The sequence below is a fragment of the Epinephelus fuscoguttatus genome, linkage group LG12 (assembly GCF_011397635.1).
Source record: "Epinephelus fuscoguttatus linkage group LG12, E.fuscoguttatus.final_Chr_v1".
NCBI lineage: Eukaryota > Metazoa > Chordata > Actinopteri > Perciformes > Serranidae > Epinephelus > Epinephelus fuscoguttatus.
The window spans coordinates 9,808,239-9,833,430 of record NC_064763.1 but is presented as its reverse complement, the minus strand read 5'-3'; the positions used below and the strand labels follow the sequence as shown (position 1 = coordinate 9,833,430).

The 25,192-nt window shown below is 40.6% G+C and overlaps 1 protein-coding gene across 1 annotated transcript; it reads right to left on the bottom strand.

Annotated features, from left to right (window-relative positions):
• Positions 1-15,081: 15,081 nt before the first annotated feature.
• On the bottom strand, positions 15,082-25,113 carry LOC125897751 (protein phosphatase 1D-like). Its single transcript, XM_049591092.1, has 7 exons — positions 24,449-25,113; positions 20,324-20,552; positions 19,994-20,118; positions 19,693-19,874; positions 18,494-18,721; positions 18,034-18,121; positions 15,082-15,221 (listed from the first exon to the last, which is right to left on the bottom strand). The coding sequence occupies exons 1-6, from the start codon at positions 24,969-24,971 to the stop codon at positions 18,038-18,040; spliced, it is 1,371 nt and encodes a 456-aa protein (XP_049447049.1). The 5' UTR covers positions 24,972-25,113; the 3' UTR covers positions 15,082-15,221; positions 18,034-18,037.
• Positions 25,114-25,192: the final 79 nt, after the last annotated feature.

Sequence of the window (25,192 nt, the reverse complement as noted above, 5' to 3'; positions counted from 1 at the left end):
CCTCATCTTTCATATTGCAATTTAGTTTGGGGGAGTACATATCCCACTACTCTCCAAAAGATTTTGACCTTTCAGAAACACTTTGTTAGAATTGCATCCCAATCAGAGCCATGTACTCCTTCTGCCTCTTTATTTCAGAATCTTCAGATCCTTACAATTTATGTTATTAATGTTTTTAAAATATGTGTTTTTATTTATAAGATTCTCTACTCAACTGAAGAAAATATCCCAGAACAGTTAAGGACTTACTTCGTAGCAAATTCTCTTGTTCATTCATATACTACACGTCCATCATCAGTTCTCCATCCTCCAAAATGTCTCACTTGCAGAAGCCAATTTTCTATTAGATTTAGAGGCACAAAATTATGGAATAGTTTTTCTCAAATTGCAAGTAATTGTTCATCAGCAACATGTTTCAAAAGACATCTAAGAAAACATTTAATTAAAGCTTTGTAGCAAAACATTTAGTCCATTTGAGAGCTTTCTGTATCTCATTTCCAGTTGTTTTTTATCTTTATTGTAATTTTTATGCTTTGTATATTATTTATGTATCCTTGACACTGTCATTTTAATTGTATTCAGCGGAGGCTTCAAATAAGCCAATCAGCTTTTTGCCTCTTCCTGCACTGTATTTTCTATAGTATATTTTATTTTTATGTTGTATTTTATATTTTTTTTGGTGCAAAAATAAAAAAAACCTAAAACGCTCAACAAGTTGCACAAAGGATGATGAATAGATGCTAAATTAACATAGTTGGTGAGCTAATGCTTAGCTATAAGCAGCTTAACAGCTATGTAACTTTTTCACAGCCTTGTTTTGATAGGTAAACAGTAGCGGATCCTGATATGGGCCGAATGGGCTTTTGCCCAGAGCAGCACTTTGTCACAAAGTGTGGGGGGCAGCAGGAGCAGCAAGTGCTGGATTATGTAATTTTTGTGACAACGCCTGAACGCAGCACAGACTCCACTCCAGTTGACTTTGTGTTCAGTGTAGAGCTTAGATCGGGCTGGCCCGGCCCTTTAACTGTGATTATGGGCCCGAGCCCGGTTTAAACCGGACATATTTTTAAGGATACGAACGTGGACATTGAAGGCTGACTCACGTCTTTCTTTCCATGGCAAGCCTTCGTCATGTGCCTCTTGACGGTTGAGGTCCCCGTCTTTTTGCTGTCCTATACCAGCATCGTGCTGCACTTGTTACACTCGACAAAGCCGAGTTTTTCAAACATTTTTACGCAATTTCCCCAAAATGTGCAAGCATCTTGGCTTTTGTTGGAACAAGTAAATGAAGAAAGTGTCTTTTGTAGAATTTTGTCCCATCATTTGTAACTTTAATGGATTATCCTGTTTCTTGGATCAATTCAGCAACAACAAAACACGCCATATTTGTGTGATGACGTGTTCTCTCACACACACACACACTGGTAGATTGCTGACATAATCCTTAAACCTTACCTGGGCATCTGCCTTAAACCTGCTCCTAATGTGTGTGAGGTGAAATAGGTTTTCCAGGCGAAAAGTCATGGGACTTAAAGACAGCTAAGAACCTTAACCCCAATACACCTCTAAATCCAGCTCCAACATGAGCACATCAACAGCATCATTGCATCTCTCACTCTATAACCAAACGCTCATTTGTCACAGCGGTTGTCGAAAACTGTATAAAAAGACAGACTCAAAGAACAGTCTAGATGTTTCATTTTGTCTTGATACAGCAGGGGAAATGGAATTCAGCCATTGTTAGTGTTATTGTTAGTATTTATTTTGTAAAGTGAAAATGTCCACCATTAGAGATTTCAGAGTGACAGCCTGCTTTTGATGAGATGAAGTCATTACTATGTAGAGGCATTGAATTGGGGGAAAAAAATGTAGAAAATTTAAATTATTTGATGCAATGTTTCATAGTCAAAACTGATCATGTCACAGATGATGGTTTGCCATGAATTACTCTTTGTGTTCATTGTTTACTCTCAGTTTAGCCAAAGCCCCTGTGGCCATAATATGATGGAGGCATTAGTTGTGGTAAAGTGACACCTGAGCACGTTGACACCTGGCTCATATTAAATGGATTTAGTAATCAGTGGGCAAACCTTCTTTTCGTAAACAGTTTACTACTTCCTGGAAAACAAAGTGTAGCTGGAGAGCTGGAGTATAGCCAATAAGCCAATAGAAGCCATCTCTCTCTTGCTTTTTAGGTGTTTGTTCAGAACTGCAAACCATCAGCTCTTGATATCAGCTGCCTGTGAGGAATCAGTGTTCCCAATTTTACATGCAGAAACTATTAATAATGTTCATGTTGATTTCAGGTAAATTTTGTCATTTGCATGTAAAAAAAAAAATACTAATAATTTCTTTACCATTACCAAATGGAGCTCAGCTGGATAAATTTAGACTAATCACCACACTATATAATACACATTGTTACTCAGATATGTGGTAGTTCATGCAAGCATTTTGCACCATGAGCTGCTAAAAAACATCAAACATCAAACCACAGTCAGTGCTGAGCTTTACAAACAGGTATTATTGTGTGTGATGCCTTAGGTAAAAATTACCTTGGAAATCCAGAGTTCTCGCAAGAGCACAATTTGAATTTGCTCAGCGAGTAACTCTGGCTATCAGTAATGATGCTCATTACTTATGCCCATGAAACCGAGCTGCACCAATCACATCGGTGTATCTGATATAGGCGGGTCAGAGGCGAGTTAAACAGATGACGACAGCACTGCGACGACAAAGTCCGCAATCAGTCAGTGAGCATTGCAAGATGGCTACGGATGAGCACCAGTTGTTTGAAACAGCTTTGGCCGCTACAATGAACGAGTTAGTCTTGGCTTTTTCTCTAAAAGAGGAACAGAAGACGGAGCTCAAGTCTTTCCTTTGCAAGAAGGACGTTTTTGCTGTTTTGCCGACCGGATACGGCAAGAGTCTAATCAGAGATATTGGATAAAGCTAGATACCTCACTCCGCTCACTTACTGATTCAGTGACGTCAACGCCACGCCCCTGTAGGAGACTTGGTCAATTCTTTCGCCCTGCAGTCACTAAAGAAAATATTGGGTTTATTTTCTACAAGCCACACATCTTACCAACATTCTGACACTAAAACTGGATTTTTCATCCGCACAGATCAAGAGAAAGTTAACTTTGTTTGAGGGAGAACAGGCTCTGACTGGAGGGAGAGCTAACCACGCCCACTTAGGAGACAGGAAGAGTAACCGTTTTCTTAACATTGGATAAGCCTACGGTGGGGTATCTCCTTTATCCAATATCTCTGGTCTAATCTACCAGTTAGCTCCACCGGTAGCGCTCTGGATACGTCACCCTGTGTATTGTTCTGATTGGTCAAAGTGTTATCCAATTGCCTGCAGTGATATTTACAAATGCATGCTGGGTGCTGCCCCTCCTCGAGTTGGGCCATTTTCATTACTCATGGCCAGATCCTAAATCTTTCTAGATTTGGGTGTGGGTTTCCAGGCTAAGGCAAAATGGTTTAATAGAAGAAAACATGAACACATCTTCTTTTGTTTTCTTCTTCGTGTTAACCCCACAGTGTACAGCTGAGCTTATCGCCATTTTAGTCAAGACTGATTTACAGTCAGGGGAGTGGCTTAGTGGGAATAATCACCTTTGAAGCACTAGTGTAATTAACCTATTAGATTAATCCTGAATCATCACGCTCACATAGGTGCGTTCACTCATGTTGACCAATTAGACCTCTCCCGAAAAACTGGGGGAATTTACACACTGTTTGACAGCTCCCTCCTGCTCCTGTAAGCTGTGTTGCACCTATAAGGCCTTTAAGGCTTTCACACACAGCAGGGTGGGATGATTCACATCATTTTTGTTCAAGGGTTTGTGATAGCATGGACTAATTCCCAGGTTGAAGTAGCAGTGGATTTTTGTCACATGACCTAGACACAAGGCAGACTCGTGCCACAAATTCAGTGACTTCAGACTCAACTTGACAAAATCAAAAAGACTTGCAATTCGACTTGGACTTTAACACCAATGACTCATGACTTCACTTGGACTTGGACTTTTTGACTTAAAAATTATTTGATACTTCCCCCCAAGTCCAAAGATTAAAAAGTATGTTGTGTAAAAAAGATGCAACAAATCAGTTCATTTTCTTTCATTTCCTAGATTAACTGGTGTTAATGGTATTCATTCCCAGCAAGTCCACACTTAATTCCACAGATCCCCTTTGTTTTGAACCAATTCGACAGCAATCAATGAAGTTGCAGCAGAGAACAGGAAAGAAGTAACAAGAAAAATTAAGAAAAAAAACATTGACAAATTTAAGTTCATTTGTGTAGAAAAACTAAGCAGGGGTCATCAAAAAATGAACAGCAGTATGCAAAATGCATGGGTCTAAAATTACAGATGGAGTTGCACCAACCTCTAACTGTGTTTGACATATAAAGTATACAAAAAAGTTTGAGTCGAGGCTAATATTAACATAGTTAGCAAGCTAATACTGAGCTTATGCTCCACTTTTAAAATAGCATTACATTTGGTGGAAAGTGCATTATGATTTGTTCAGGACTCAAAGTTTAGGACTTTGGACTTGAGTGCAACAACTTTAGACTTGGTATGACTTGCTAAACAGTGACTTGGTTCCATCTGTGCTAATTAGCCAGTCATTGATTACATTTGTGTGGGTGCCTTTGATTAAGACAGAAGCACACAACTTCCAACTTTTTTTTTTTTTAACGAGGAAATACAAATTTTGAAAAGCATTCTTGATTTTTTGTAAATTTATCATATTAGTATATTGGCATTACATTTGGTGAGGAGGCCATTACGACTTGTTCAGGACTCAAAGTTTAAGACTTGAGATTTGACTAGGTACTTGAGATTCTTGACTTGGGACATGACTTCAGGACTTGTCTGTCTTGATTTGGGACCTGAGTGCAAAGACTTGAGACTTAATTGTGACTTGCAAAACAATAAATTGGTTCCACCTCTGCTAATAAGACAGAGTCATTGAATACTTATGCATAGGTTTGTAGGGCCTTTAAATATTATGTGTTTTTTTTTCTTTGTCAAAATGCTGTTCAAACATAACATACACAACATCTAGAAAATTACTATGTAACATGGTATGAAAAAGTAAGGTCCTTTTTGTTGGACATAGGGTGGACATTAAATTCATTCCATGACACTTTCTCAGATTACGTTCACTCCGTGCACATGTGCTGCAATGCTTCAGAAACAAGTGACTTTGAGCTGCAGGCAATTTAGGCTGAGTGTCCCTGTGAGTTTTGGTCTATATGAGCAAGAGAGTGAATAAGTGAGTGGACTGAGATATCAGGCGGAGAAAAAGGGATTGTGGAAGGAGGCGCTGGACCGTGAACAAGCCATGAAGCGGAAAGGGATGTGATGACTATATTAGGGGTGAAGGTGCCATTCCTCTAAATGAGTGAGTCTTGTCTGAAAGTGCTATTGGGAAGGTCCATGTGATCCTGGTCAACAACACAGACCATCCAGTTTGAAGGCGTTGACGTGGAGCCAGACCTCATGACCTACCACAAAGGGAAGCCATTGTGTTGCAACAACCCCCCTATTCAGCTAATGACCATAACTAGAAACATTCTGATTCATCACAAGATGCCTATAAGCCACACAAGTACGACATAGGACTGGAAAGGCAGAATTTAATTACAATAGGACACTTATCACACAAGTAAATAATAATGTGACGGAGATCCTAAGTGTGGGAAAATCTGAGTCTAATCTTTAACAAGACTGAGATATAAAAAAAATAATTTTTGTGATAAAAACAGTTTTTGATCACGATCCTGCCTGCCTTCTTTGAGTCAGTGCAAGGAGTGAAAAGGAGGACACGTCACCTCCCATCATCTGTAGAAGTCTTTCTCCTCGTATAGCACTTACTCTAGAGCCTCCCAAGAGTGGCAGAGGGCAAGCCATTAAAGGCATGCTGAAACACTACTGATACTGTCAGAAGGAGACAGGAGACATGGAAAGAAACAAGTTAGGCAGGCTCTACCAAAGGCTGTGACACTTATAGCTCTCACTGTTCCTGTCCATACTAAGAGTGTTAAAGGTATAATGTGTAATATGTAGCCCCATGCGCCTAATTAATGGGGGGCACCATTTCACCTCCAAGCCACAGACTGTATAGCTTAAGTAAGAAATGTATCAATGCCATTGGTTTGTGGACAGCCGTGTTGAAGCGGCATTTCATTGCCATCTTGGTTTTTTGCAATCAGAAGTGAAGTGACCATATTCGGACGAGAGGGTAGAGCTGTGGAGAAGCCAGGGGTGGTGACAGCCTGTCACCGATGTGGCTCCGCCCTTAAATATGCATAACTTTGGGCCTTAATAAAATACAAACGGGTGAGTTACGTAAAAATTCATTCAGTTGTCATAAATGTTAAAATTAGCCGTAGGGACCAAAACCGTTCTTTTGTACCAGACTATAATCACTTTCACTTCTGCTGTAAAAGTTTGGCATTTTAACACTGGGGTCTTTGGGGACTGACTGAAAAATGCAGCTTTTGGCACTTCCGAATCTTACTATTCTTACTATATAATGACGAAAACTCTGTCTATCTGTCTGTGGGTGTGTCTGTTCCACGTTTTCCTCCTGACTGACTTGGTCACTCCATGTGAAATTTGGCACAGTGGTAGAGGGTCATGGGGAAATCAAATGAAGCAATATTACATCAATTGACTGAAGCTACCGATTGAAATTGCAAACTTTGAATGGGCATATCTCATGCCCCGTATGTCGTAGAGACCTGAAACTTTGCACAGAGATGCCTCTCCTCACGAGGAACAAATTTCCCTCAGAACCCATATAGATTTTCCGCCATTTTGAATTTTTTGAAAAACACTTAAAATCAATCTCTTCCTAGGATGTTTGACCGATCTGCACGAAACTCAGTGAACATAATCTAGGGACCAGTATCTAAAGTTCCCTCTTGACAAAAGTTGGAAAACTTACTAAAACTGAGCTTCTATAAGGCAATGAATATTGCAGAGGGCGTGGCTCATCACATAAAGGTGTATAACATCTCAAGGGTTTCACCGATCACCACGCAACTTTGTAGACATATGACCACACATAATCTGAGGGGACCCCTCCATTATTGACCCCATCAAACAAAATGGGGGCGCTAGAGAGCTAATTTCTTATCTAGGCCTAACCGCCATATTGATTTTTACTAGAACAGTACGCCTCAAAATCTAACTCTAATTGGCAACTGGGTGGCGCTATAGCAACAGAAAAATGCTTAAAAATGGCTAACATGCGACCGATTGCTCTGGCTCCCCCTGTGGCCCAATGTTGTTTTGTTTTTTTCTAATTTTTGGTATGACTAAGTCATGGTATGGTATGCTGTACTCAATGGGTATGGACTAGTTTACTAAATTTTTCAGTCGCTGAGGTTGCTGCTTGCTCTGAGCCAACTACTAACAGCAGGGCAGGAATATGCAAATTTCAACCAAACTGCTGAAACTCCGGGAGATGGTCAAAATAACACTGCTATCTTATAATGTTCTTGTGTGGCATCTGCCTTTAGTTTGCGTATAGCTTGTTTTGCTCAATTTTAGCAAAACTGAAAAAAGACCCACAAAGTTTTTGTTGTCATTATTTGCACTTTTCGCTGAATAACCATTGTTACATGTCACCAGTCTAAAAGAAATATTGCAAGTTTAGCGTAAAACGTCATGTCTTTATTTGCAAAAGAGCTGTCCTCATTGGTGGAATACCAAGCTAATGTTTCGATCACTTCTTTTCTTTGCCATTGAACATGGTTTCTTGCTGGGAGCAGACAGTTGGGATGGTGATAAAGGTTGCTTGCCATGAGCTTCAGCCAGCTTTGTGTTTCATTCTGCCAGTAAAAGGGTGTTTTAAGTAATTTTTTTCAGCCTATTTTAGAGGAAACCACACCCATGACAAAAGTGGGCTGCCAGACATCAGTGCCCAATGATGGCTGCCAGCCTACTGCTGTGGTAGGCAGAAAGTCGGGTGCTGGCTCGAAGAGGTGTGTCATTGCTGGGCACCCTGTGAAACAGCACAGTTTGACTTTATGAGTGGTCTTAAGTGCCAACTTCTCTAAAAACCGCTGAGTTTGAGTTACTACAGGGAAATCACAGTGTGTGCAGTGTGTGCAGATAATTGCCAGATTGCCACTGTAAATAATAAAATGTTCTCAATTAGTTGCCTGGTAAAATGAATAAAATAAAACAAAACAAAAATGCTGTTTGGCTTCCACTCCATGCCGCGAGTGCCCAGATCTTCCTGCTCATCTGCTGGCAAAAGTTCAGCCGAACTCTGCCACACACACTGTGTACACTGCGATGACAGAGCTGGTTGAAAATCAACAAAGTTTCCCTTCAACTATCCTCATTGCTATTTTTCCAAGCTACTGTAGCTGTCAAGTTTTTTTGGAGACGTACCTTCAGTGACTGCCCCGTCTCTCCACTGAATCGGAAAATTTTCCAGTTTTGTAGCCTCCAAATGGCAGAGAATGAGGTTGAAGGACCACAATGTACAACAATGAATGGGCTAGCTAGCTAGCAGCTCTCTTTCAATGTAGCTGTCCAGCATTAGGGTAGCAGCCAGTCATGGGGCCTTGACGTCTGGCAGCCTGCTCTTGTAATGCAGAAGTGGGCGTGGTGTCATTTAAAGTGGATGGAATAACCAACTCAACCAGGGGCTTTAGCTTTATTATAGATTCCACCTCTCTTTGCAAGACATGCCCCACATAGCATTCAAGCTTTAGGATTGGCCAGGTGTCCATGCTTGTGCAAGGCGATGGAAGAGTGTTGATTCTGACCACAGAGGAGAGCCTGGGCCTGCAGAGCATGTTGAAGGCTCCAAAGTCAGGGGTGTGTGTACACTGGAAGACAGCCAACAGCAGGCACTCAGCCACGGACATGTACCCTTCAGACCACCCACCCTGCCTTTGGTTCTCCACCATGCTCTGCGGGTCCTGGCTGTCCTCTCACCCACAATGACTGCCTCTCTGGCCCTGGTAAAGCCTCCAGCGTGCTCTGCCGGCTCTGGGTTGACTCTCAGCTGCCTGGCTATATCCCACAGCCCCTATGCAGCCACTGACCCAGGATGTGCTCTGCCTCTCTGCCAGAGAACCAGAGGGAGTGCAGAAGGTCAGCCGGGCTGTGCCCACAGCCAATGGCCCTCTGTCTGCTTTCCTCTAGTGTCCACTGACTAAATTTACTGTGGACTCTGACTTTTTTTTGGTCCCACTGCATTCCAAACATTTGTACAGTATGATTGGATGAACGTTTCGTGCTCTAGCCAATTACAGCACAGTTGGGCTCCAGCCAGTTACAGCATAGTGAAGATTTTGTGGCCCTGCTCTCGAAACATTTGTATGGCATGATTGGACAAGCAATGTTTCGTGCTCTAGCCAATCACAGCACAGTAGGACGGTACATTTTTAAAAAAGCTGTGGGATCCATAACAATGCAGGGCAATGCCTTCAATGTAATTGACAAGCCCTCTTGGTAGCTCTACTTCTTCACCCTCCCATAGTGGACTGAGGACAGACTGGACGCTACGGTGACTCACTATCGCCTCATGAGGTGCAAGTGGTGTTACAAGACAGGACGGGCCTGGGCTAGCCGGTTAGCACGCTCATTTCAGTAAATGCCTTTGCAATAGACGTCTTTGATGTCAAAACTCTCACTTCTTCATATTCTTTGATATTGTTAGTTCATTTTTGAATATTTTCAACTAAAATTCTGGCCACAGCTTACATATTGCACCTTTTAGGTGCCAGATTAACATTGGCCTAATTTAATGACAAAAATTTAATGAAGCAAGTTATAAAGCCACATATAAATGCCTGTTGTATTGGTTGACAGAAGAAAGAGTAGGGCTACCATTCAGAACAGTTGGATGACAATGAAATGAAAGGATAAGACAACATAAAGTGATTAAGTAAGGCATCGGACCACCCTGCCAGAAGAGTTTGAGTTTCAGGTCAGCATCTGTTTTTCCACTCATTAACTCAAACTTTTCCTTAAATCTATCTGTTTCTGCTTGACTGTTCCAGTAAGGTTTGGGTGATTAGGATGAAAGGGAACATATTTTAGAAATCAAGGTTATCTTGTTTCTTTAACATGTAGCAGATTCTGTAACAGATCTACTGAAGTATAGCAGTTGAATAAAAATGTTAAAACAACAGCTGTAATTTAGACTATCTTAGAGTGTAAAATTAAAAGCTTTATACGGCGCTTGAAAATGTCTTCTGATCTCCCTCCCATGTGTTCTATCACCCTGCTAAATGAGCGTCATGCAGGATCTTTTCGGATCATATGAAGGCAGCAAAGGAAGGAAAACCAGCTAAGGAGACCTCTTAGGACAGCACAGCACAGCCTTTGGAGTTGGAGCCACAACTGATGAACGAAACAAAGTTTGAAAAATCATTAAATGTTCCAATCACTCACACACAAGCCACTGACCACAGTTTGGGAGTTAGATAGAAAAGAAAAAAACCTTCAGAGTGTGTGTGTGCGAAATTGCTATGTATTCAGAGGTGGGCCAGAGAAGGCAGGACCCATTAACTTGTATGTTGGGTTTGAGTGTGTTACTTAACACCTTTTCTGGTCAGGGGTCTGTTACATCCAATCTTTCCATTAAATCCACCACACTGTCATAAATACGGTGTAAAGAAGGGTGTTTCAGTACTGGCAATGTAAGGAATAGAGTGTCAGAACAATATTTGCTCTCTGAGTCCCACCTAGTTTGCTGGGATGACGCTTATTTGTAAGAAATATGAGGAGGGGGAGTAGATGAAGAGGTGGTGGACAATGACACGCTCCACTGGCTGATGTACAGTGACAGACTGTCTGCAGTAAGAGGGGAATGTTGCATGTTAGGCAGGTCAGCAGATGCTGGGCTGACAGTCGATGAAATATTCAAGTCAAGACACTGCTATCATGGATCTGATGTCTGTAATGTCTCAGAAACAGACCCTGGGTAAGGACAAGAAATGTGTTCCCGAAGTATGGTGTATGTCACAGGGACATCATATCACAAGAAAAAATTACCAGGGATGTTTTTCATTTACCTTTATCGGAGTCAAGTCAAGCCCACGTTACTAGCCTCATTTCTTTCAGTCTACATCCAATGGCAACACCCTTCTCTTTTGAAAGAATGCAGATTGAAATGATTACAACAGACACTGGAGTATGCCAAGAGTTATTTTCAGTTCGAGGTTTGCTTACTTGCTCATTCTGGAGCTTTTGACTATACACATCAGTGGATGGAGTTTGCTCAGTTATCATGAAACATAATGTTACCTTTCCAGTTTTTGACTGATAGTTCTTTCATGACCTTGGAAACAGCAGTTTGACAAAACAATCTCAACCAGTATTGTAGTACCTAATATTGATCTTGGTCTCGAGACAAGTCTTTATACCACTTTTTGAAGGTCTCTGTCTCATCTTGACTCATCTGCATTTTCACTGTCTTGTCTCGATCTCAGACAAAGAGAAGTCGGGATTTTATTCCAAGACCTGTCAAGACGTGTGAGAATATCATTATATTGCCTGTGCAAAAAAGGGAGTGTTGAATAGAGACAATTGGTTTTAGCTCCTCCATGTTTGTTTGCATTTGTTTGGTCATACAAAACAAAATTCCCATACATAATGTTCACCTATGCAATGCCTTTTGATTATTTTATCAAAACATTTCTCATGGTATTTAAAGACCAATTCACAATGTTTGTTACAGTAACTTCCAGGTAGAAAACCTCCATGTCACGTACATAAAATGAAACAGCGCTGAGCAAATGCTGCCTAAATTGGTTAGTTTTCAGCCCCCCCATCATGCCTCCATCAGTTAGTGTAAGGTAAAGCGATGAAAATATAATGGTACACACTTAAACTGTTATTGATTGTTCTAGGTGGGTGTTTCTAGGTAACTAAAGCACATTTTGCTGCTGCCCCCATCCACAGCAGTACATTGCATATCCTCCATGCAGGTAGGTAAGGGTTATAAAAGATGCTAGAACAACACAGCACATAAAATTAGCACAACAGAAACGTCAGAAAAGGAAGACCACAATGTTGAAGTAATATATCTTTAAACATCACAGTTAAGGCTGAAAATTACAGTCGAAATAAACATGTTTTTACATATCTTTGCAAATCAAAACAATGGCCATTGTCTACCCAGAACTGTTAGTGTGACGCCACAGTGATAGGGCTATACAGACACATAGTGAGTGCAGCATAGCCAAAAAAAAAAAAAAAAAAAAAAAAAAGTTTCTGTGGGTGTTTTTATGAGGATGTGGATCCTTCAGATCAATTTGAAGAGTGCCTGTTGTTTGTATGTTTATCATTTTATCGTAAGTCTTGTCATGTGGGACGCACACTAGACTGGTCTTGGTTTTGACTTGGTCTCAGTTTAGGTGGTCTTGACTATAACACTGATCTCAACTCAAGGTCCTCTTACTGGTTCATTGGAAAAAGATTTTTTTTAAAAAAAAGTGACAAATAGAAAGAAATAAGCTCTATCGATTGACTCAACCTTTATATAGTTAACCCCATCTACATATCAAGTCACTGTCGACCACATTTCATAAAAGGCCAAGATATGTGCTTAGTATGTTACTGACCCAGACCTGTGAAATTTAAATTGTAGGTCACTGTGTGTACATTGTACTGAAGAGACTTGTTACTGTAGAAACACAACTGTTTAATCCCTTTACATTACCGCCATCTACTGGAACATATCACCAGTGCACCCTCTACAAATGTGAGTACAAGTCTTACCTCTATATTCAAGCTACGCTGTAGCTGAAGCCAGTGTAAACAATGTTCTGTTAACAAAGTTGATGAACAAGTTACTTAATGAAAAAGATACATGCTTTAGTCAATAATTAAAGTCATGATAGCAGTTTCACACACAGGGTTGGATATAGTTGTGTGAACAACATTGACACTGCAGCGGATGTAACAGCACCAATTGGAAAATGAGAACTTTATTACACCACACAGACACTGTATATCAAGTCACTTTCAAAGCATGTAGCTTATACAGTTAGTCCTGAAAACTGGCTTCACTGGATATGAAGCCAGACCCAAGTTTTGTAATTGCCAAGAAAAAAACAAAACAAAAAAACAAACATGCCCATTAACATCCATTACCTCTGGACACTTCACAACATAGAGAGTAGATCTGAGCATGCCAGACTCCTGAAAACCCCCAATAACTTTGCATAATAATGTACTGTACAAACTTCTATTGCATATTGACTTACTGTACAAAACCATTAAACTGCTCTGTAATAGAACTGTAAAACATGAACCAGGTTTAGGAGCAGGTTTAGTATGCTGTAGTGTGGATGGCAAAATGACACTGGTATAGAACTGAAGGTGCATGACAAACAGTTGAAGCTGGGCCACGGCCATAGACACATTGACATATCCTAGATATTCTAACCCGTTTGAGTCCCAAAAAGGAAAACCTGTGAAAAGCACCTGTGACTCATTTGTGCTAAGGCAACCATGACTCTTATGTAACATGAAGGCAAAGAAATCAGCTAGAACAGTAGCTGAGCTGCCATATCAACACAAATGGTAAATTACTAGTTATCATGAAACGGGCACTTCCTGCATTCGTACCATAAGGTGTTTAAGTGCAGATTAAAACACAAGTTATGGGAACAAACCACACACAAGAATATACAGTACTATATGAAAACAAAGAGGAAGGCCTATCAAAATGGTTCTAGTGCCTAGTGGGCACTGAAACTGGATGTTATACAAACAGGGCAAAACAGATCCTACCACCTTCCACTGAGGCACAGGTATTGATCTTGGCTTATACATCAGCACCCAAAACAGTACCAATACCCACTGGCCAAATCATAAATTGACATGCTTGGAATGGATCAATATGACTCTCCAGCACACACAAAATATATCAAGCAAAGTACCATCAAAGGGTCAGTTCACTAAAATCACAATACAGTATCTACATGGATAGATACTACTGGGGTATATCTTTTATTTTCTGATTTGAGTAAACTGACCCTTTAACACCACCTCATAAGCTATGCATGAGATACAACAATTAGCTGAGTAGCAATTGTGATCTTGACAGTATATTTAGCCACTGGTAAAGACACAAAACAAATAATATAGCCTTAAAAGTCAGTACCCACATAATTACCTCAGACCACTGCTTGTCAGGTTTTTCCATTATTTTGCATGCTACAGTATTACCGCTGCCAGAGGCTTCTATTGCACCTGATTAAACGATAAAAGAAAAGCCTATTAATGGCTGAGTAGCATGTTTAATGCGAGGAAAGATTCCAAACAACTGGTCTGAGGTTTTCACCAAAATACAGGAAAGACTCCAACAAGTAAATTAAAAATAAAATAGTGAAGTCATTGGATGAAAACTGGAAGATTGCATGTGTCACAAATTTGGTAAATTGATGTTCTCTTAGACTGTAGTGATCCATCTTCTTCAAAATACATCTTTCGGATATACTATACATACTTATAAGTATGAAAATAGATTGTGTAGATTGAATGGATCTAAAATTTAAAATTTAATCGACTAAAATTTAAAGAGGGGGCAGGAAGAAGAGCAGGAAGAAAAAGTTAAAACAGCAACACATTTACAATCGCAAGTTTCTCACTTATTTACAAAAACAAAGACTATAAAAAGTATACATCTAGGAATAGGCCTGTGGCACACCTGATACATGAGCAAGGTTGACACGATGCAGATTATCCTTCTGGCCTCAGGGTGAAAACACTGTTTCTGTGAGACAAGATTCAACACACGCACAAGGCAGCATTGTGGTGCTGTGGTAGGATACTGCTTTCCTCAGAAGAGCTTCTCTTTTGGGCGCGAGTTTGACGGGATTCACTTTGTACGTTGCTATGAGTCGTCTTCTGGGGGAAACTTTTGTTGGAGGACCAGCCGAGCCGACGGGGAGGACATCTAAGTTCAGGGGGGGTATGTGGGGAACGGCGAGACCTTTTTAATGGAGGAGCAGGAGTGGCGCGGTCCATTTGGGTTGTTGAGTCTTGCTTTTCAAAATCATTCACTGAACCGTCTGAGGGGGGCAGTGTGGCCCTCACAGAGTCAACATCCGGTAAGAGCTGTGCTGCGGCACAGGAGGCTGCTTCATACAGCCCAAATGCCTGCTCCAGAGCCATGGAACTTTCTTTGAATGGGGAAGCATTCACTGCATCACTCCACTGAAATAAAATGAATAAAAACTCAATCAATATTAAAATGTAACATTTCATGATCCAATTTATTCAATCAAATTACTGATATCAGCAATATACCTTTATTTGTAAAATCTACATTCATTCAAATTCTGTCACACACAACTTTTTTAAAAATGAGACATAGAGATGAAAGCTGTTACAAATGGACAAAGACTAAAATCATGAAAATAAACAACAGTTTGAAACAATATCAGATTAAGATGTGTTCAAATGGTTCTATGTTGAGTTTTAGGTGTGGTGCATGATGTAGAAAATGTAGGCTGTAGACATATGAGTTTCACTATGAAGAATGCTGGAGCTTGGTATTTCTCTGCTTGCACAGTGTAGTGTGACGTATAATTGTTTTATGAACTTCACGCCTGTTTACTTCCTGTTAACTGTAACGTTAGCCTTCGCCTCCAACCTTAGTGATCAAAGTGGCTTTTCATCCTTTATGTTAGTTACGTCATTTTTCACAGTCACCTTTGTCCATATTGTTCACAGTATTTACTGTTCTTGTTCCACATAGTGTTTTTGATCATTTTAATAGCTTGGTTAGACAACTAGCTAGCCTAGCTAGCTACTAAAATGAAGAAAAACACCATCAATTGTATTAAGGTGATCAGCTCTATGGAGTTTTACTGCTCGCTTTCATAAGACAGGGTACGTCAGGCATTTTAATACTTTTGGTAGCTCTTCAAAGCACTAAGTGTAAAAGAGACAGAGCCATAGCAATCTAGAGTTAGCTAAGCTCTGAACATCAGGCTAATGTTGTTACTAAACTAAGCCATTAGCTAATGTTGCTAACAGTTATTTAAGATACCAAGGTGATTTTTAAAACAATCAATCAATGGTAAATACTATTTACAATATGTACAAAGCTAACTGTGAAAAGTGAAGTAACATGAACTAACTTGGGTTAGGGTTCACTGAGGTTGGGGGCTAAGGTAGTAACATTACTGCAGAGTTGACAGGAAGTAAACAGACAACAGATTTCACAGTTGGCTTTGTATCTCACATATTGTTAATAGCATTAGCTGTTCCTTTTTGTATAAAGTATTTTTGACCCTTTTGATAATCACCTCAGTGTCTAAGAAGATAAATGATAGCTAATGTTAGTCACCCAATATAGCACTAACATTAGCTTGATTTTTAGAACTTAACTAATGTCAGCTGCTATGGCTCTTTTTGACAGTGCTTTTTTCATTTTAGTAGCCAGCTAGGCTAGCTGACTGGCTAAGCTCACACACAGCTAACGGTGAAAAGTGAAGTATTGTTAACTAAACTAAGGATGAAAAGCACTGTGATCACGGAGGTCAGAAGTAAAGACAAAGATGGTGGATCTTTGGTAAAGATAATGTTACTGTAGAGCTAACAGGAAGTTCATAAAGTGGATAAAGGTCACACTACATTGTGTAAGTAGAGAACTTTGAGGTAGAAGCATTCTCAGAGGTCTTCATCTCTAAGCTCTTTAAAAAATGGTCTGTTCAAAAGTACCATTGAGGCAAAAGAATAAAATCAAATAAACATCTTCTCCTTCCAAAGAAGAGTCATGGAAAGTACATATGTAGTCTTCAGATACTGTCTTTTACCAAAATTAAATGAGGGGACAGAATTAATAGGAATAATAAAAATAATGTTTGTGCCATTTGTTCAATCATTTTTCCTACAGCAATTTATAAAACGGTTTTCTCACCTGGAGCACGTTAAAGGGATAATGCTGCCAAAAATAAAAATTCAGCCATTATCTACTCACCCACATGCCGATGGAGGCTCAGGTGAAGTTTTAGAGTCCTCACAACACTCACACGCGGAGATCCAAGGGGAGAGGGGGTAGCAACACAACTCCACCTAATGGAGGCTTACGGTGCCCTAGATTCAAACGCGCTCACGTGTGCACTTGCGAGACCGTAAGACATGTGTGTTCACGTGCTTTTGCTGGTCTCGCGAGCAAGCGCGCACACATGAACACAGTGCACAGAGAGGCAGTTAGAGCTGCCGGCTAAAATAAGGCTAAAAACAGAGTTCAAATGACGTTTTTACAGACAACTTTTATGTTGTGGATTCACTTGGATCACTACGGATGAGCAGTATGGAGATATTTTGTTGTTTCAATTATGTGTTTTTGGACGTTTGAATCTGGGGCGCCATAAGCCTCCATTAGGTGGAGTTGTGTTGCTACCCCCTCTCCCCTTGGATCTCCGCAAGTGTTGTGAGGACTCTAAAACTTCACCTGAGCCTCTATCGGCATATGGGTGAGTAGATAACGGGTGAATTTTCATTTTTGGGTGCACTATCCCTTTAAGACTGAGCAGAGGAAACTAAGGGTATCTAGTATACCTTGATGACTGTTGGCACTGTGAATTGTCTTTTAAAATGTCTTCAATATCCTTTAATAGGTCAGGGACTACACTGTCTCCCTCTACTGGCTATAGTGGGAAGAAGGGTAAGGTAGCACTGGTGATGGTTATCATCTTTTACTAACAAAAATATTAAATGATTTTAAATCGGTTATCTCACTTTCACAAATGGCTTGGGTTAGTACTGAGCAACACATCTAAAGAATGATCTACAGCTCTCCTAAAGCAGTGCAATATCAGTACTACTGTAATCAGTGCTCCCAGGCAGAGAGGACCAACCAGATGTGCAGGAAGTTTGGCATTTTTATGTCCAAATAGCTGAACGTTTGCCACCAGGTTCAACAAGACAAACCCGACTATTCAGCTAATAGGTAATATAAGTCGTTGGCTGGTCATGTTGCTGACGCTTTGATACATTTTTATAACTGAGCAGTCACCTCACTACCACTCCAGGCATGGCCATCCCTCATGTTCTTCTCCAAATATCTCATCTTCTTCAAAAAACATGTCATCCTCATGCTCCTCCTGTTGACCCCGAAAACAAAGAGTGATTTGTTGAAACCAGTGGTCCACTGATAGAAACTGCTGGTATGACCTTCGGTCAAGAGCCAGTGGTGTCTACAAGTGTTCACAATTTAACTGGTGAGAGTATTAAACAAAATGACAATAAAACATGGACTGGAATATATAAAAGGACAATACAGTGAATATCAAACAACATGTAAACACATAAAGATATTCAGTATATTTTTCCATTGTCAGAGTGGCCCTGAGGTCCTTTCCCCGCAGTTACCATCTCTGCATTTGGAAAATATATGTCATTTTGCTGTATGATTTTTATGGTTCATCCTAATGAAACATTACAAAAGGAGGATGCAGCAAAGCTATGGCACTGACCTTTGGGACCTCACATGTGTTATAAGTAGTCCCTGGGAATGGAACATGGTCAATTCCTGTAGACATGTCGACAACAATCTCATCTCGATGCATAGGGATAGGTGGGCCTCCGCGCTCCTGTAGCGCCAGGACAATAACTGTTGTGTTGTCTGCTCGAAGCATACGTTCTTTCCAGAACAGTAGGGCTGTGCATCCTAGTCGGCGGGCGCAAGACATTCCCTTTGGTCCCTTAAAACAAAAAGAAGTGGTAGAAGGAGAAAGAAAAGTGTGAAGATAAATACTACTATGACTACTACTTTCATCCTGTCAGAATTATAATTTAAAAAAAAAAGACATGATTAATTGTGGACACTTTTCAAAAAAGCTGATGCAGTGTATTATCCCCACTTTGAAAAGACTAAAATCTCACACCCTCTCACATCTAAAGATAAGGGCCGCTATTTGCAAGACTACAGGTAGATTCCTTTTGATTATTTCCCATCCTGCTCCTGGTGCAAAATATTACGCTAAACAAATATGACAAATTAACGATTCCTTATGTGTCCGCAACACATAACTCCAGAAACACAAGAGCAAAGGCTCATATGTTGACAGTCTCTGTCTGTTGACAGGCAATTCGGCAAACTTTACATTTTGGATGTTTTTGTCTCAACTCGCAACCAGCCTCCATTGGTTATTTGGGCTATTTTAGTGAGAGAAGAGCGTGGGAATGAGAGGTGAATCGTTTCAACAGTTATGATTTCTCATTAAAATAAGTGGTGGTTGGTGGATAAGATACACACTGAATTAAACGACAACTCTTGTTTACGAAACAGCTCTACTAGTTTCTCCTCCTTTTTCACTGTATGAGGGAACTGAGACTTATTTGCATACTTGAGCCTCGCTGATGTCACCTTTATATTTACTGTCTACCTGTTTGGTGCTAGAGGGAGCGCAGCCACTGGTTGTTGACAGTGCTCATAGCATTGAACTTTAAGATTTGCATGAGCCATGACTAAAAATGTACTTACAATATTTAACATGTTTGATTTTGTTGAAGCGTCAAAATGAGAAAAAGACTGACTTAAGACAGCTCTGAGTGAGTTTTATAACGACCTTACACCAGACAATCAAGATCAAACTGTTTTGATTTCATTCTGACATTGGAAATTTGTGTGCGACATTTGTGTTTGGATGCCATTTGTTGTACAATGACGTACCACCATTTTGTCATGGCTATAACACATGTTGACTGCATTCTTGGGTGGCATCATATTCCATAGTCCATCACTGCCGAGGATGATGTAGCGATGCCGTCTGGGGTCAAGGGTCATTACGGTGGTATCAGGCTCTGGCGAAACCACAAACTCCCCGCTGTAGAAATCGTAGCTCCACAGATCACCTTTTGATGGATAAGAAAACATGATCACTTGTGGAGCAATAACAACAAAAACGATTCATTGCAAATACACAGTTTAACTTTATGGACACTAAACCTAACAAACAGGGTGTCATCTTTACCGAGTGATCGGGCCACAGCCAGGAAGGGGATCTGATCAATGACTGTACTCCTCCTCACAGGGCCATTGTGGGTCAGCCGGGGCCTCTTCCACACAACACGGTTCACCCCAGATTTCTTCATTACACTACAGTTACAAGAACAACACAACACAATTCAGTACAAAGAGAACTGTTTAAGATTGACAGGAAATACAGCAATGTTGAAAGGAACAAGTGCAAGAAAATACCTTCCCCTTCATGTGATGTTATATGGCTGTTTGACAGAGCCCCTGACCTTATAGTACAATTCTATCTTGAAAATGCTTCGTGAGGTCCTGTTCACCTACTCACCTGCCACCCAGTCGTTCAATCCTTTCTTTTTCTTTAGGAAGTTCTGGTTTATGGTCCTGTGTTATTTCGAGTGCCTGGAGCCTGATATCAGAGTCATTTTCTTGCACTCCGACCACTACAGCTGAATCCCCCACATGGGCAACGTACATGTGAACTCCACGGATCACAATCACGCTGGCTGTGGTGCCTGATGTACTGGGAAGGCCTGTAATAGTCTTTGGCCACTCCGCTGTGAGGGAAAAAAGATAAATACAAATGAATGTTACTCACTGATCAAATGCAGTCTTTGTGATGAACACACAGTGGTGTTGGAATGTTAGTTGTTTGCACAATTATAGGCTGCAAATCAATCAGTGTGCTCCAGTCCCTTTGTTTTCCCCTGCAAATATGGTCAGAGTTTGTAAGGGAAACACTGATGCTGTATCAGTAAGGGCATAATGCCAAAATGTTATCAAAAATATCAGTTATTAAGAACTAGTTACACAAAGAGCAGGAAAAGATAAAAAACCAACAAACTGCAAACTATCACTGTCAAACAACACTACTGATCAAGATGAACCCTGCTCGCCATGGATCAGAGGGTTGTTTTATAAAGCATGATGACCACATCAGACAGGCTTACTTGAGTAAATCTGGCTTATTTGTGAGAAATTCATTTTCCATAAAGCGGGATTAAATAGTTTAGACCCATGTTACCATAGAAACATACAGTAGGATTAGCCAGTAGCAGAGTAGCCACATTTAGGCAAATTTTTAGACTTAGCTTCAGCTCCGACTTAGAGGTCCAGTGTGTGGAATTTGGGGGAATATGCTGGCAAAATGCAATATAATAAGTATGTTTTCTCAATGTATAATTAGCTTAAAATAAGAATCATGGTGTTTTTGTTACCATAGAATAAGCCATTTAGATCTACATAAGGAGTGGGTCCTCTTCTACTGAGATTGCCATGTTGCAACGCCATGTTTCTACAGTAGCCCTGAACAGACAAACCAAACACTTGCTCTAAATAGGGCTATTAGTGTGTTGCAGAAACACTGATCTGTAATGTGAAATTGCTTTATTCTGCGTTTTTTATTAATAAATATTAAAAAAGTGCAAATGCAGCAGTCAACCAAACAGAATGAAATAACAACACTGTCTGTGGGCTACAGTCCACTTAAAAAAAAAAAAAAGTATCAATAAATAACAACGGCGGTAACGATAATGTGTGCTATACAGCATATCCGACCGCACCGGCTACTGTCCGATGGTTTATGTTTAGAACCTATCAACATAAATCAAATACATTAAAAGCACAGCTCTACAGCATCCAGTACTAGGGCTTATCAAATAAGAAAAACAGAACAATAAATAATAAGACATGACTGAAAATGGGCATATATAATCCTATCCTGAGAAGCAACGGGAAATACTGTTCGTGGGTTTATTTTGGTCCATCAGAACAGGCTACTCCTCATTGAAAATGACATAAAAACAAAGTATAATGATAACTATAGCAGCATCATATGCTTCAAAACTATTCAAGATTTTTCGCCAGACAAACCAGCATGTTTACTTTTTCCAGCTGGAGCAGGGCACGTAGTGGATTGACAACTTTGGCCACGGTGCTGAATATGCGCTCTGATGGAGAGCTCGTGGCACAAATGCACAGGTACTTTGAGGCAGCCCTCGACATCAGAGGAAAATGCCTGGCTCCATCACATTTCCACCTGAGAAGGAGGTCTTCGTCTCCCTGAATAACAGGCTCACGACAACAGGCAGTTATCTCTGCTCCTGCTCGCTCCTGTATGGTGCCGACCGGACCTGCCGCCGCATCAGCTTTTCTTTGAAGGAGACTGCCCACGGTCATCTGTTTTTCGGTGGTTCGGGTTGCGCTTCTCCCTCCTCCACTCTGATGGAAACTGGACCTGCTGCTGCTGCTGCTTGCAGAAGTTGTGAAGTTGTGGGTTTTTGGGGACCAACTCGCTTGATACGCGGCTTGCTTCTTCTCTTTCTCACGTCTGAGCTGTCACGTGATGACGTCACATCCAAAAACTTTATCAAATGTCATCTCGCGACAACAGTTATGAGAAACATTATAGTCTATTATTAGTTTTAAATTGTAATAGTATTAAATTGAAAACTCAACCACACATACATAAGTGCTGGACAAACAATCATTATTTAGACATTAAATAAATTATATTTAATATTATATCAGGCCAATGTAGGCCTATATGGGCAGCAGATTTTTTTAATGACGGTAATGAAACTGACCGTTGCTATTTTTAGATACCGCGGGATACCTTATTACCGTATTATCGCCCAACCCTAGAAGAGACCTCTGTGGATAAATCAGCTCCTGCTAAAAAACCTGCTGAACAATGGACACTGAAAGAATTCTAACCAGGCAAAGTTTCAGCTGATTGCAATCGGCAATCCTCACTGCTAGATGCCACTAAATCCCCCTAAATCTTACACACTGGACCTTTAATCCAGTATTATTAACCAGACTGAAACACACCATTTTCTCCCAAATTACACCCCAACAGTCCCTTATTACTGCACACAGTTCCTCTATACTTGAGTCAGGATTGGTGTTTACTGGTGATCTACAACGTGCTGCCAAGGGTTCTCTTAGCTTTGTGGTTTAGTCCATTTTCACCTTAATATTTAATCATTCATATCATAGGTTTATTATGAACATCATGGTTTGCTTCTCTCTTTTCTTCATAGTAAATTTATGTGATCTGAGTTTCATGTCTCAGGTCTGCGTTTTAATGTTGTCACTTTGTCACTGTTCTTTACTTATCAGAGGAGGGGGGTGACTGGATTGTAACTCCATTTATTACCCGCCCTGAAGCTACAAATATTTTTCCCTGAGTGACTGGTGGAAAATGCATGACCCTTCCCCCACCATAAATTAGTAATTACATTTTTAAAACTGACAACTTGACATTAAACGTTAAAACAAAATCCTGAAGTTGAAGACAGCCTCAGTTTTTCACTCTTGTTGTGCATGCTGGTTTGTCTGTGCATAACCCCTAACCCTTTGGCCAAATTTCAAATAAAGGGACTTTGATAAAATATCACTATTTTAAGCTCAGCTTTGGTTATGATTTTTATCTGAGGGAAGCATTCATCACACATGATGTGTCCAAGGACCGATGGAAATTTTAAAATCCTTTGATAATTTCTGTTTTTAAGGTTTTGGCTATGATAAATGGTGTAATTTTGGCACTTTATACAGAAAACATGCCTTAAAACCTGCGGGTTTGGTAAGTGTGTCTTTAAGTCTTTAAAACTGGTGGTAAAATAAACACAACCATTTAAATGTGTATGGCCATACCCTCAGGCAAAATAAATAACAAAAGTCCCTCCCCAGTGCTTAAAAATTATTCAACATGCCTCCTCCTTTTTGCACCACCTTCTCCCCCTCATACGTAACAAACAGTCCCTAAGAAGACTTCACAATAAGTCCTGCTTCTCAAAGCCTTTATAGACCCAATTCCTGATTCAGCGCCACCCTCTACAAATCCTCTCTGACCCTCTCTGACTATACATTGTGTCTTTATTAAATTAAGAGATGGGTAAACAACATAGGCCTACGCACGCTTTCAATATCAGATGTTAAAAACTGAATAATAACTATATTACATAGATAGTAATGCACTGCCTAAAGGAAAGTGTGTGATGCACAGGGTGAACAGAAGCACAAGCACCACAACCATTATAAACAGACTGAAACTGGACACAAGCCCAAATTGACAGAAATATGGTCTTGTAAAGCACAGACTCAGACTGCACAACTAAATTAGGTTATTTGGGTTTTCTGAAGGGTTTTAGAGTACCATTTTTCCCTTTTAACCCTTAACCCACTTATCTAATGCTGTGATAAAACCATTCATCAAAGCTTTAGTGTAGACGTTATCAACTCTGAGAGCTGTGTTGTGGTCAGATTACAGCTCCTTGTGTTTCTGTAATGGGGCTGGGCCAGTCTGCAGATCACTGGGAATACCAGCTGAGTAGGATACTGTCTCATGTGACACACTTGGCGATTTAACGTTGCTGAGAATGTGACAGTACGACTTATAAGCAAAGGACAGCTGTATACATAAGGGGAAAATACAAGTTTGATGACTTACGTAGTTCTTTCCACATTGCATGATGACAGGCGATGAAGCCTTTCTTGAGAGCAGCACACACTTCACTGTGATCCTTGGACCAAAACCCCCGCTGCCTTTTCAACAAATCCCACAGATTCTCTCTTGCGAAATGTGCCGCTTCTCGGCCCCCGTGGCCATCGAAAACAGCGAAAAACGCCACAGACTTCCGAGTGTCGACTGCATGCTCTGCGACTTTTTCCTCTGATGCCGGTGCGCTGTTGTTGCTACTGTCCTCATTCGCCAGACTCTCTACCCACATAGCAGAAGCTGGGCCAGATTCGGCAGCACCGCTATGGTCGTGTGTCTCATTTTCAGTCTGTTTTGTAGGTCCACTCTCGGCTTTCCCCTGTCCTCCATATCCCTGCGACTTTGGATAATCTTCGGCTGGCGACGGCGACTGCGTCGGCTCGTACTCGATTCTTATCTCGACAACATCCTCCATGTATTTCCTCCCCCCTTGCTCGGAAAAAGCGCTCATACGAAATATTATCCCCTCGTCCATGATTGCGAACGCCTAATGGTAATTATCTAAGCAATAAAGGGGCACATGTAGTTGCTAACTGTAGCTTGTAAGCTAAATTTTTGAACCGATTTTGCCGCGATTCTATGGCCGAAGGCTTCCTTCCTTTTTGTTTATCTTCTCGGAGACGTCCCGCTGTACGTAATGACGTAGTGTTTTTCCACCTATCAACTCTGCAACTACGCATGGCATGCCTGACTGTG